The sequence below is a fragment of the Electrona antarctica genome (assembly GCF_951216825.1).
Source record: "Electrona antarctica genome assembly, chromosome: 23".
NCBI lineage: Eukaryota > Metazoa > Chordata > Actinopteri > Myctophiformes > Myctophidae > Electrona > Electrona antarctica.
Window position 1 is genome coordinate 38,325,093 of NC_136804.1, and position 13,793 is coordinate 38,338,885.

At 45.0% G+C, this 13,793-nt stretch overlaps 1 protein-coding gene and 1 long non-coding RNA gene across 2 annotated transcripts in view; both read left to right on the forward strand.

Moving 5' to 3' along the window:
* The window catches only part of LOC306916647, a 571,903-nt gene that overhangs the window by 28,191 nt on the left and 529,919 nt on the right, over positions 1–13,793 (forward strand). The gene's annotated exons all lie outside the window — the stretch shown is intronic.
* LOC306916318 (chemokine-like protein TAFA-2) lies at positions 1,080–8,766 on the forward strand (the record flags this gene model as incomplete). Its single annotated transcript, XM_079494152.1, has 4 exons — positions 1,080–1,134; positions 1,683–1,835; positions 3,031–3,155; positions 8,737–8,766. The coding sequence occupies 4 exons, from the start codon at positions 1,080–1,082 to the stop codon at positions 8,764–8,766; spliced, it is 363 nt and encodes a 120-aa protein (XP_079350278.1).

Sequence of the window (13,793 nt, forward strand, 5' to 3'; positions counted from 1 at the left end):
ACGTGCAATTAAGAGCACGGAGCCAGCAGGCCCGGCACAGTCCCTAAATAACCCAGACAATGGTGTGGTGTGTGTGTGTGTGTGTGTGTGTGTGTGTGTGTGTGTGTGTGTGTGTGTGTGTGTGTGTGCCAACACCAGTGTTGTTTTTGGCAGCAAATTTAGATTTTAGTTTTAGTCATTAAAGTCTCTTGAATAGTTTTCATTTAGTTTTAGTCACATTTTAGTCACCTGGAAATGTCTTAGTGTTAGTCTAGTTTTAGTCGACTAAATGTCATAAGATTTTAGTTGACTAAATCTACAGTTGATTTAGTCGAACAAAATGTATTTTGGCGGGCCTTACAATTTTACAATTTACAATTTAGGCATTTAGCAGACGCTCTTAATCCAGAGCGACTTACATTGAGCAATAACAAAAGCATGGCATACATCACATATATAAAAAGTAGTTATCATGAATCATAAACTAAGAACGTAACAGTGGAGTATCTATGTTAACTATACATACTATACTATATAATATATTATACATGTGTACTATAAAGTGCTATGACTACATAAAGTGCAATTCTAGAGCTGTCTACGTAACAAGCTATAGGTCTGTTTAAAATACTATCTAAGTCTACATAATGTGCTATCTAAGGGGCTAGGCTAGGGCAAGTGCTACGGGCCATGGTGGAGTCTGAAGAGGTGGGTTTTCAGACTACGGCGGAAGATTGGGAGTGAGGCTGCAGTTCTGACTGTGATGGGAAGTGCATTCCATAGTTTTGGAGCCAGAAGGGAGAAGAGTTTGGGACGTGTGGAGCGTTGTCCCGGCGGGCCTTGATGCCGTCGTAATGACGGATTTTTTACACTTGCTGAAAATAGTCGATCTACAAGCCCACAACGCGTCGCGTTGCGATGCGTTGTGAGCTTGTATAGGTCTGCTATTTTCAGCATGCAACCAAGTGTAAAATCGTCAGTATATTTAGTCTTAGTTTTAGTCACCGTAGCTTCGTTTTAATGTAGTTTCCATTTAGTTTGTCAGTGGAAAAAGGTAGTCAACGAAAAAAGAATCGTCTTAGTTTTAGTCGACGAAAACAATGGCCAGCACCGCCATGTATTTCTTCATATCTCGCCGTCTTGGAAGCTGGAGACGTTTGGCTAAAATACTGTCGCCAAAACGCTACTCTGAAAGTGTAAAAATGTACGTCCGATGGAGAAGTGTTGATTTATGTCGATAAATGTCCGTCGACTACCTTTTTTTCACTGACGAAAACTAAATACAAAATAAATGAAAACTAAGCTATGACGACTAAAACTAAGACTGACAATTCCGTCAACAACTTAAAAACTAGACTAAATGTTAGGGAGGGACTAGTGGAGAGTGGAGAAGAGATCATTGCGCTCTGAATATAGCAGATCTACAAGCTCACAACGTGTCGTGCTGCGATGCGTTGTGAGCTTGTAGATCTGTTATTTTCAGCATGCAGCTTTTCAGCAAGTGTAAAATCAGGCACGACGACTAAAACCATGCAATATTTTTTAACTAAAACTAAAACCCAAACCCAAAATTTGCCGTCAAAATCAACACTGTGCTACTATGGTGGAGAGTTCAAGAGTTAGAGAGAAACGCTAGGATTTCAATCAATCAATCAATCAATCAATCAATCATACGACTTCCCTCTCTCTTTTTTCCCGAACAGTGCACCATGTGATGACGGGCACCTGTGAGGTGGTGGCGCTGCACCGCTGCTGCAACAAGAACAAGATCGAGGAGCGCTCGCAGACCGTCAAGTGTTCCTGCTTCCCGGGGCAGGTGGCGGGCACCACCCGCGCTGCCCCCTCCTGTGTGGATGGTACGTTCCAACACAATACACACCACCCGCGCTGCCCCCTCCTGTGTGGATGGTACGTTCCAATACACACCACCCGCGCTGCCCCCTCCTGTGTGGATGGTACGTTCCAACACAATACACACCACCCGCGCTGCCCCCTCCTGTGTGGATGGTACGTTCCAACACAATACACACCACCCGCGCTGCCCCCTTCTGTGTGGATGGTACGTTCCAACACAATACACACCACCCGCGCTGCCCCCTCCTGTGTGGATGGTACGTTCCAACACACACCACCCGCGCTGTGGATGGTACGTTCCAATACACACCACCCGCACTGCCCCCTCCTGTGTGGATGGTACGTTCCAATACACACCACCCGCGCTGCCCCCTCCTGTGTGGATGGTACGTTCCAATACACACCACCCGCGCTGCCCCCTCCTGTGTGGATGGTACGTTCCAACACAATACACACCACCCGCGCTGCCCCCTCCTGTGTGGATGGTACGTTCCAACACAATACACACCACCCGCGCTGCCCCCTCCTGTGTGGATGGTACGTTCCAACACAATACACACCACCCGCGCTGCCCCCTCCTGTGTGGATGGTACGTTCCAACAGTGTTGTACCCGAACGCGTTCAAAGAACGATCGTTCACAAACTCGTTCATATTTTGGGTGAACGTGAACTGAACGTACTGTATTTCTGCCTGATGAACTGAACGTACTGTATTTCTGCCTGATGAACGTCATTGTGAACGCGTTCATTTCTGGCGTGTGTGAACGTCACTTTCTCACGCTGAACTTCGTTCAAGATTGAGTGTTTTCATAGAGCCTTCCAGGCGAAACCCCCCCGCTAAAACACACACCCTAAACAGGCCTTAATATCTAGCAATAAGTCCTTATCCGACACAAATTAACTAATCTTTCTCAGCCGTCACTGGAGCGCACATCTACTACTCCCCTCCCCTCCCCTCCCCTCCCCTCCCCTCCATAGTGTAACACTGTGTGTCTCCTCTCCTCTCCCCTCCCCTCCCCTCCCCTCCCCTCCTCTCCTCTCCCAGCCTCCATAGTGTAACATTGTGTGTCTCCTCTCCTCTCCTCTCCTCTCCTCTCCTCTCCTCTCCTCTCCTCTCCTCTCCTCTCCTCTCCTCTCCTCTCCTCTCCTCTCCCAGCCTCCATAGTGTAACATTGTGTGTCTCCTCTCCTCTCCCAGCCTCCATAGTGGAGCAGAGGTGGTGGTGTCAGATGCACCCGTGCCTCGACGGTGAAGAGTGTAAAGTTCTCCCTGATCTGAAAGGCTGGAGCTGTGCCACCGGGAACAAGATCAAAACCACAAAGGTACACTTCTATATACCGTAGTATCAAGTACCCTTTTCATATCAAGGCCCATTTAAATGTTCAGCATTTGAGCCACGGAACCACCGTTTGATGACATTTAGCCTCTCAGACCCTTTTGAGCCACGGACCACCATTTGATGACATTTAGCCTCTCAGACCCATTTGAGCCACGGACCACCATTTGATGACATTTAGCCTCTCAGACCCATTTGAGCCACGGACCACCATTTGATGACATTTAGCCTCTCAGACCCATTTGAGCCACGGACCACCGTTTGATGACATTTAGCCTCTCAGACCCTTTTGAGCCACGGACCACCATTTGATGACATTTAGCCTCTCAGACCCATTTGAGCCACGGACCACCATTTGATGACATTTAGCCTCTCAGACCCATTTGAGCCACGGACCACCATTTGATGACATTTAGCCTCTCAGACCCATTTGAGCCACGGACCACCATTTGATGACATTTAGCCTCTCAGACCCATTTGAGCCACGGACCACCATTTGATGACATTTAGCCTCTCAGACCCCAAACTAAAGAATATTTGGTTATCGTTGGATAAGACTTTGTCCACAATGAAATTCTGTTTTGATGTTGGTACCATTAGGAGAGATAACAGGCAAATGTCAACCAGAACAGTCCTATCTGATTGACAGCCCATACATCCACACAGAAAAGTACTATCTGATTGACAGCCCATACATCCAAACAGAAAAGTCCTATCTGATTGCTTTAAAGAATGTAAAAAAATAAATAGCCGATCTACAAGTTCTCAAAGTCCTGACGTAACTCGCTCATCCCCTGGTTCTAAAGTCCTGACCTCACTCGCTCATCCCCTGGTTCTAAAGTCCTGACGTCACTCGCTCATCCCCTGGTTCCGCCCGGTTCACGGAAGTAATTTCTCTATGGAGAACAACATGGGGTCAACTTAAAATCGCTTCATATAAGCATTGTGGTCCAAAAATAAATAAGCTGTCTCTGCGTTATTGTCAGGGAGGTGTCTCTGTATCGTTATATTGTCAGGGAGGTGTCTCTGTATCGTTATATTGTCAGGGAGGTGTCTCTGTATCGTTATATTGTAAGGGAGGTGTCTCTGTATCGTTATATTGTCAGGGAGGTGTCTCTGTATCGTTATATTGTAAGTAGAGCTGGGACTCGATTAAAATTTTTAATCTAATTAATTAGAAGCTTTGTGATTAATTAATCTCGATTAATCGCATTTTAATCGCATATCAATATTCAACCCGAGAACAGTGATAAACCTTTTTTTTCAAAGGTTTTTTGGTATCCCAGTGAATCAATGAATAGTGACTACAGGATACCACTCATTTTCAACATTTTACTGGCATTAATATACCTTTAGAGCTGTTGTGTGGAAATAATAAAAAAGTCACCCCATTCTTTGTTTCCTAGAACTGGAGGTCTGAAAAAAATCAGTAACAGTAACAAGTACATCTCAGTGACATCACAAAGCTGTACTTCATAGTGTTACTGTTTTTTGTCAGACCTTCAGTTCTAGGCAACACAACATGGGGTGACTTTTTATTATTTCCAGTTTTCCACACAACTCCATAGAAAAATGTTGAAAATGAGGGGTATTCCCCTTTAAGCAATACAACTTTTTTTTCTCCAACAGATAAACAAGTGCAGCAAGTGCCTAGTATATAAAGTGTCTATGAATACTCAAATAAATGTGCTGTACATGGTGGGGCATGAGAAAAAAAAATAAAAACAACTTTATTAGGGGGTAAACACTTAGACAAAGGAACAAAATAAAAAACGGTGGAATGAACTAGCTGGGGAGTGCATTTCACATGGGGTTGGGGCAGACCATTGTCTGACCACGGACTTTCACACTTGCTGCTTCAGTATGTTTCGCATCGAGGACAGCTTGACAGCTTCGTGCTGTGGTGAAATCTCCGCGAGCCTCTGCAAGGGTGCAAGCCTCTACTCTGCGAGACATGCTAAGCTGAAGCAGCTAGCATGGAAGCTAGCTCTGATCCATAGCTCTGGCTATGGACCAGAGCTAGCATGGAAGCTAATAACATTGGTCATATGGCTTATGGATCCTTTCCCTCCGACATTGCACACAACCATGCTGCTATCCACGCGTCCATCCGATAGCTTTTAAATCTAAATCCACGGAGCAAACGTTTGGGTGTTGTAAGTTGTTGTCTGACGGAGCTGTAGTGGACTGCTGCTGCTGCTCCTCCCTCCTCCCCCTGCATGCCTGCAAGCCGTGCAAGGAGTGCAGCAGCCTAATGAGCCTAGAAATGCGCCCAGTGAGAAACGTTCCGCCGTAAAAAAAAAAAAAGGTGCGATTAAATGCGTTAATTTTTTTAACGCGTTAATTTTTCTGTAGTTAATTAATCTCAATTAACGCGTTAAAGTCCCGGCCCTAATTGTAAGGGAGGTGTCTCTGTATCGTTATATTGTCAGGGAGGTGTCTCTGTATCGTTATATTGTCAGGGAGGTGTCTCTGTATCGTTATATTGTCAGGGAGGTGTCTCTGTATCGTTATTTTGTCAGGGAGGTGTCTCTGTATCGTTATATTGTCAGGGAGGTGTCTCTGTATCGTTATATTGTAAGGGAGGTGTCTCTGTATCGTTATATTGTCAGGGAGGTGTCTCTGTATCGTGATATTGTCAGGGAGGTGTCTCTGTATCGTTATATTGTCAGGGAGGTGTCTCTGTATCGTTATATTGTCAGGGAGGTGTCTCTGTATCGTTATATTGTCAGGGAGGTGTCTCTGTATCGTTTACATTACGACATTCAGTCACTCATATTTGATAGTCTGTTTCTAGCGAAAATGTAACTAATTCAGTAGCAGTAACAATAGCGTTTTCTCTCAGTCAGTTGATTCTTCATATCCATATGAGTGAAGCGGCCGGGATTTTTCAAACACAGTTCTTATATGAGGCAATCTAAAATCCCCCCCTATGGGGATCACAATGCAACTAAAAAGTACATGAACCCGTGGATTTGCACCCTCTACCGATATTGACGTCAGACTTGGGTGCTCTATAGCACCCGTTTTGACCGTCTGTGTGTGTAAGTCCTTCAGTGGTAAACAGTGGTAAACGTCTGTGGAGAATGTCTGAAGAGTGAAAAGTGACCTGACTAAGTAATCAAATGGCAGGTGTGGGGAATTCTGCAGGTGTAGGCTGGGGTTGCCATGGCAATCAATTGGCTCAGGGCAGAGGCTGGAATGTGGACAGGTGTGGAGAGTTATAGGCGCAATAGCGTCCACTGGCAGAGCCTTCTGCCTGACCAGAGCCCTTTGTGGCGGTTCTGGACAACCGTGTATCCCAGTGGTCCCCAAAGTGGGGGACCTGAGGGAGTTACAGGGGGGTCCGCAGCTAAATGATAGTTTGGAACCAAATGGACCCATATGGGTCTGTAACTCTGAGAGTGTACAAATTGTACACTCTGAGTTAAAATAACATTGATTTTACAGTATAAATTGGGGGTCCCAGAGATAGAAATTCCGTTAAATGGGGGGTCCGTAGACTAATGCATGTCAAACTGGGGGTCCTTGAAATTAAACGGGTTGAGAATCACTGCTAGAGCCGTAAAGATCTTCTCTTATGGGGGTCCCTGGCATATCTTTTCAAATGGGGGTCCGCGGGCTAATTAGTGTCAATTTGGGGGTCCTTGACATGAAAAGGTTTGGGAACCACTCGTGTATCCGACTGACTCAAAGCCGGGCACTAGCTCGTTATTTTTTTATTGATAACGAGCACCTTATTGAGCACCTTATCGAGACGGGTTCTTATCGAGACCAATATCGAGCATTTTCTATTATTTTGTGGAAAGACGGGAGACAATAAATTCTCAACAGAACCAGTATCTTTTACTACGGCATTCAAATACAGTACTTTTCTAACAGACATGAAGGCAATTAACCTTTTTACCAATAAAATAATATTAAAGAAACTGTTAACTGGTTAATATGTGTACCGTCACTTCACTTTAAAAGCGTAATTTTGTTTCAATACACTTTTAGACCGACATGTTTGTGCCAGCATGGACGATTACATTTATTTCCTGATCGCCTCTTGTCTTGATTGTTTAAACATGACGTCATGGGCCGCTATATATGCTCCATAACAGGCTTGATAAGCCCAAAGCTTATTGATAACGGGTAAGCTTATTGATAACGGGTAAGCTTATTGATAACGGGTAAGCTTATTGATAACGGGTAAGCTTATTGATAACGGGTAAGCTTATTGATAACGGGTAAGCTTATTGATAACGGGTACTCAATAAGCTTGTCATCAGATTTTGGGTTATGGAGCTCCATCCCTACCGGGCTCTGCACTCCATGTAGACCTTCAGTCAAGGTCGAAGCGCCACTCCTTCCATTTCTCTCCCCAGCCCATTAACTAAGACCTGCTAATGGTCGGCCCCCAGAGGGCCTGTTTTGTTTCGGGACAAGCCTGGCGTGTGTGTGTGTGTGTGTGTCTCCTCAGCACTCTCTCTCTCTCCAGCCGGTGTGAGCGAGCACCCAAAAACTGGCAAATTACTCACTCCAATTACTTTAGCTTTTAACGTGGAAACATGAAACCTGTAGTTAAGTATCCGTCCTTCCCCGGGTCGGGCCGGGCCAGGCCGGGCCCAGGCCCGGGCAGCGCTATGACGACCCCTAGACTTTGACTCCTGCCTCCTCCATCTTCCTTCCAACGTACTTAATTATTTAGACTGCCCACACCGACCGCCACACCTGCTGCCCGGAGCCCTGGAGCCACGCGGACCGATCGATGCAGGGACTCGGAGGCACCTCACAGAGGAACGCTGATGTTTCTGGTTTCTCTTTGTTAGCCCGTTGAGACCGGAGAAGCACCGGCGGCGTCATTTTTCAGATTTGAACCACTTCAAACCATTATTTTATATACTTTGGGGGCTTTTCAAAAAATAGCAGATCTACAAGCTCATAGCGCGGCACCGAGTGCTGCGTTGTGAGCTTGCAGGTCTTTGGAGGTGCAGGTTTTGGTGCAGGTTTTTGGAAAACAAAACTCATGAAAATGTGTGCCAATCTCTGAATATATTTATTTTTTAAAGGGAACATTTTTTAAGTCAAATATTTCCTTCTGGAGGGCCCCTGGAACAACATATTTTCAGACGGGGGTCCGCGGCCGAACACATCTCATTTCGGGGTGGTCCTCGACATGAACAAGGTTGAGCACGCACGACTGATTATAATTATAGCAACGTACGTCTTTCCAAAAAAACGTTGTAGAAGACGTTTAGTAGAATGAGGTCTCAGTGCGTTAGTGTGTGTGGCCATGGTTTCATCCGCCCGTACATATTGACGGACTCATCACAGCGTAGTAATAAGTATCGTATCTTTAGGGGACTCATCAAAGCGTAGTAATAAGTATGGTATCATTAGGGGACTCATCAAAGCGTAGTAATAAGTATGGTATCATTAGGGGACTCATCAAAGCGTAGTAATAAGTATGGTATCATTAGCACGTGCTAATTTCTGCCTGGTATGAAACCTAAAACGTGTGTCCTTCCCCCTTCCTCCCTCTCCGCCACGGCGGTCATAACGTCGGACCAACGGCCGGAAAGATCTCAGCGGACAAGGAGCAGCTTTGGTAACCCTCCGTGATGCCACAGGTCGGGACCACGGTAATGTATATCCACCCCCCCCCTCCCCCCCCTCCCCCTCCCCCCATGCAGTGGTCAAAAAATTACTACTTAAGTCAGGGGTTCTCAACCCGTGGGTCGCGACCCCTCGTGAGGTCACCAAATTATTTTGGGCGGTCCCCAAATTATTTTCAAAAAAATATATAATTATTATTTTGCAACTGAATGGCTGGAAAATGGAAATGAAGAGTTTACATAGTACACATAGTGCATGCATGAACTTTCCTTAAAGGTGTAGTGAAATGAAAAATACGTTTTTCACACATCTCCGTGGTCATCATATGAGCATACCTAACAATGGATGCCAAAAAAATGGGAAAATTCTCATTTTTGTGTGTTTTTATATCAAAAGTCCATAAAAATATTGTTTTTTATTACTTCCTGTAAACGAAAACGTGCTGCGTGATGACGTGTCGAGGCCAACATCGATAAAAGCCAATAAAAATGAAGCTCACCCGTATCCTCTCCATATGTGCGCATCCGTGCAGCACAGCTGCTATTGATTACAGAAATCCTCCGTTTTTATTCCCATTCCAGATAACATCCAGACAGTGTATTACTCGGTTTCAACTTAATCATCACGCTAAAATATGTATCTGAAAACATTATAGGGTAGAAATAAGCCACATAACAGTAAACTGGTAGAGTTGGCCGTCTATTTCATTTGTAAACAAACACACACCACGCTGCTGCGTATAGCATAGCAACACTCCCTAGCTACCGTCCCATCGCCTGAAGGGATGCGACGCTCTGATTGGTTCAGAAACTTCAGACCGGTGTTTCAACTTGAAACCGTTTGAAACTTCATAATAAAATGTCCACCATTTCCGTTTCATTACACCTTTAATGATTATATCTGGTTTCAGTATTTATTTATGATGTATTTTCTCTATTATTAAGGTTATGTTATTTTTGCAGTCAGTTTGTATTGGGGGTGGGGAGGGGGGTCGGGGCGGGGGTCGCGAGACATTTCCGGGGGTCCCCAGCCAAAAACATTGAGAACCCCTGACTTAAGTAAAAGTAGTAGCCTACTGCAATGTAGAACTACTCCATTGCAAGTATAAACGTTCGGAATTCAACATGTACTTGAGTAAATGTACAAAAGTATTGGCATCAAAATGTATACTTAAAGTAGCCTACCAAAAGTAAAAGTACTCATTATGCAGAATGTCTCATTTCAAAATTTTCAAATGTCTAAAAATCTTTTGAAAATAGCCGATCTACGAGCTCACAATGCGTCGCACCGCAACACATTGTGAGCTTGTAGATCGGCTATTTTCAAATGGCCGAAATGTATATAGGGCTGAAGTGGTCAAAAAGTATAACTAAAGTTTTCATGAACCCTTCTGGGGGGGGGGGGGGGGGTTGGGGGGTGACAAACATTCTGTGAAAATAGCAGATCTACAAGCTCACGAGGCGTGATGCCGTGTGTGCAGATTCATCGTACACACGGTGTGATTTGGTGTGAACGACCTTCTCTGTGTTACAGGAGGACGGAGGAGATGAGAGCAACGCCAAGGACATTTCTGTAAATAAGAGGCTTTCCTCTTTACTCTGGATTACAACTAATGTTCAGAGTCTCTAAGTCCGTCCGTTTGGAGGAAGGGACGTCTGGACAGTCTACCGATACGACTGGTCAACCGGCCTGTCCATCAGGGCCTGTCCATCAGGGACTGGTCAACCGGCCTGTCCATCAGGGCCTGTCCATCAGGGACTGGTCAACCGGCCTGTCCATCAGGGCCTGTCCATCAGGGACTGGTCAACCGGCCTGTCCATCAGGGCCTGTCCATCAGGGACTGGTCAACCGGCCTGTCCATCAGGGCCTGTCCATCAGGGACTGGTCAACCGGCCTGTCCATCAGGGCCTGTCCATCAGGGACTGGTCAACCGGCCTGTCCATCAGGGACTTGTTGTTCACAACGTGGCACAAATCGATTCAATCCGAAGGAGCTTTATTGGCATGAGAAAAACAAACGTTTACGTTGCCTCCGATTGGCCTATACCGAACGTCCCCTTCTGTGACGCACGTGGACAAGCTTGGCAAGCTTCTGTGTGCGTCGCGGAAGCTCGCCTTCCCTGGAGATACAGACTCCCCGGAGCCGAAGGGCGCGTCTATGTCTATGGAGATACAGACGCCCCAGAGCCGAAGGACGCGTCTATGTCTATGGAGATACAGACGCCCCAGAGCCGAAGGACGCGTCTATGTCTATGGAGATACAGACGTCCCAGAGCCGAAGGACGCGTCTATGTCTATGGAGATACAGACGCCCCAGAGCCGAAGGACGCGTCTATGTCTATGGAGATACAGACGCCCCAGAGCCGAAGGACGCGTCTACCTTTCTATGTCTATGGAGATACAGACGTCCCAGAGCTGAAGGAGGCGTCTATGTCTATGGAGATACAGACGTCCCAGAGCTGAAGGACGCGTCTATGTCTATGGAGATACAGACGCCCCAGAGCTGAAGGACGCGTCTATGTCTATGGAGATACAGACGCCCCAGAGCTGAAGGACGCGTCTATGTCTATGGAGATACAGACGCCCCAGAGCCGAAGGACGCGTCTATGTCTATGGAGATACAGACGCCCCAGAGCTGAAGGACGCGTCTATGTCTATGGAGATACAGACGCCCCAGAGCTGAAGGAGGCGTCTATGTCTATGGAGATACAGACGCCCCAGAGCTGAAGGAGGCGTCTATGTCTATGGAGATACAGACGCCCCAGAGCTGAAGGAGGCGTCTATGTCTATGGAGATACAGACGTCCCAGAGCTGAAGGAGGCGTCTATGTCTATGGAGATACAGACGCCCCAGAGCTGAAGGAGGCGTCTATGTCTATGGAGATACAGACGCCCCAGAGCTGAAGGACGCGTCTATGTCTATGGATACAACTGGTCAATCGGCTTCCTCCCTATGGAAGCCCACATACTGTCAGACCACTGTGGACCATGTTCGTTTTTATTCCTCGGACATTGTAGTGGAATACCACCATGGTGACCTTTGCCTATACATTCATTTATAAACTAAAGTAATAATGTCCTTTATAGGGAGATGGATTTTTCTCAATGCATCGTTGACTCCCAAGCCGAACAGGGTGATGGTCTGACGGCCAGTTGACTCACAAGCCGAACCGGGTGATGGTCTGACGGTCAGATGGGTATGTGGTGTAAACGTAACGGATATCCCACAAGACGACGAACGTGTGAAATCTGTTTGAAACGACGAGCCGTTGCCGTTTGGACCTGGACGGACCCGAGGACTCACGCAGGGCGAACTGAACTGAACCGTACACCGTAACGGAATGTTTGTCGGGATCGGCGAACATCATGCAGGGTGATTTTCAAAGAAATATAGAAATATACAACCATATGAGAGAGCCTAACTATGCCACTTTCTTTCATTGGACTCATTTATTACATATTGTTGTGTGGAACAATGCACAAATATGACTATGATCTGATTATATGCACATTAAACATTACAAAAAGAAAGATAAGACCCACAGAAGCATCTGTTGGGGTTATGATTAGAAGCATCTGTTGGGGTTATGATTAGAAGCATCTGTTGGGGTTATGATTAGAAGCATCTGTTTATGTTATGATTAGAAGCATCTGTTGGGGTTATGATTAGAAGCATCTGTTGGGGTTATGATTAGAAGCATCTGTTGGGGTTCTGATTAGAAGCACCTGTTGGGGTTATGATTAGAAGCATCTGTTGGGGTTATGATTAGAAGCATCTGTTGGGGTTATGATTAGAAGCATCTGTTGGGGTTATGATTAGAAGCATCTGTTGGGGTTATGATTAGAAGCATCTGTTGGGGTTATGATTAGAAGCACCTGTTTATGTGATGATTAGAAGCATCTGTTTATGTTCTGATTAGAAGCATCTGTTTATGTGATGATTAGAAGCATCTGTTTATGTGATGATTAGAAGCATCGGTTTATGTTATGATTAGAACGAAGCATCTGTTTATGTTATGATTAGAAGCATCTGTTGGGGTTATGATTAGAAGCATTCTGAACGGGAACCCCTTTTGGTGTTTTAACTAAGCATTATGTTATACTTTAGATATTGAAAAATAGCAGATCTACAAGCTCAAAGCTTGTAGGTCTGCTATTTTTGAAAAATCGTGAAAATGCGGCACAAATCTTTGAATATATATTCTTTCAGAAGACTTGGACTACGGTACTGTCACGATTACAACATTTAAATTGACCATTAATTGTCGCAACAAATAATTCAATAATTCCGATGAATGATTTAATTGTGTTTTTTGCATTGAACATTGGTACGTTATAATTTGTATTTCTGTTTACCTTCAAGGCTTCGTAAAATTACACATCAGGGCTTAAACAGGCTATACCAAGAATTCACTGAAACATTTCACAATTATTACTTTCCAAAAACAAATGTACAAAATTAGCGGAAATAGTTCATCTACAAGCTTAAAAGTGACGTGTTGTAAGCTTGTAGATCAGCTATTTTTGAAACAGGTTTGAAAATGTATCGGACATATTTCAACATGGAAACGATTGACTATTGATCAAAACAAATGACTCAGTCAATAATGCTTTCGACACTATCGTTTAGCCTACTTGGACTCGTCAAACCCATTTCAGTTAATAACGGTTCAACTTGTACTCGTCAAACCCATTTCAGTTAATAACGGTTCAACTTGGACTCGTCAAACCCATTTCAGTTAATAACGGTTCAACTTGGACTCGTCAAACCCATTTCAGTTAAAAACGGTTCAACTTGGACTCGTCAAACCCATTTCAGTTAAAAACGGTTCAACTTGGACTCGTCAAACCCATTTCAGTTAATAACGGTTCAACTTGGACTCGTCAAACCCATTTCAGTTAAAAACGGTTCAACTTGGACTCGTCAAACCCATTTCAGTTAATAACGGTTCAACTTGGACTCATCAAACCCATTTCAGTTAAAAACGGTTCAACTTGGACTCGTCAAACCCATTTCAGTTAATA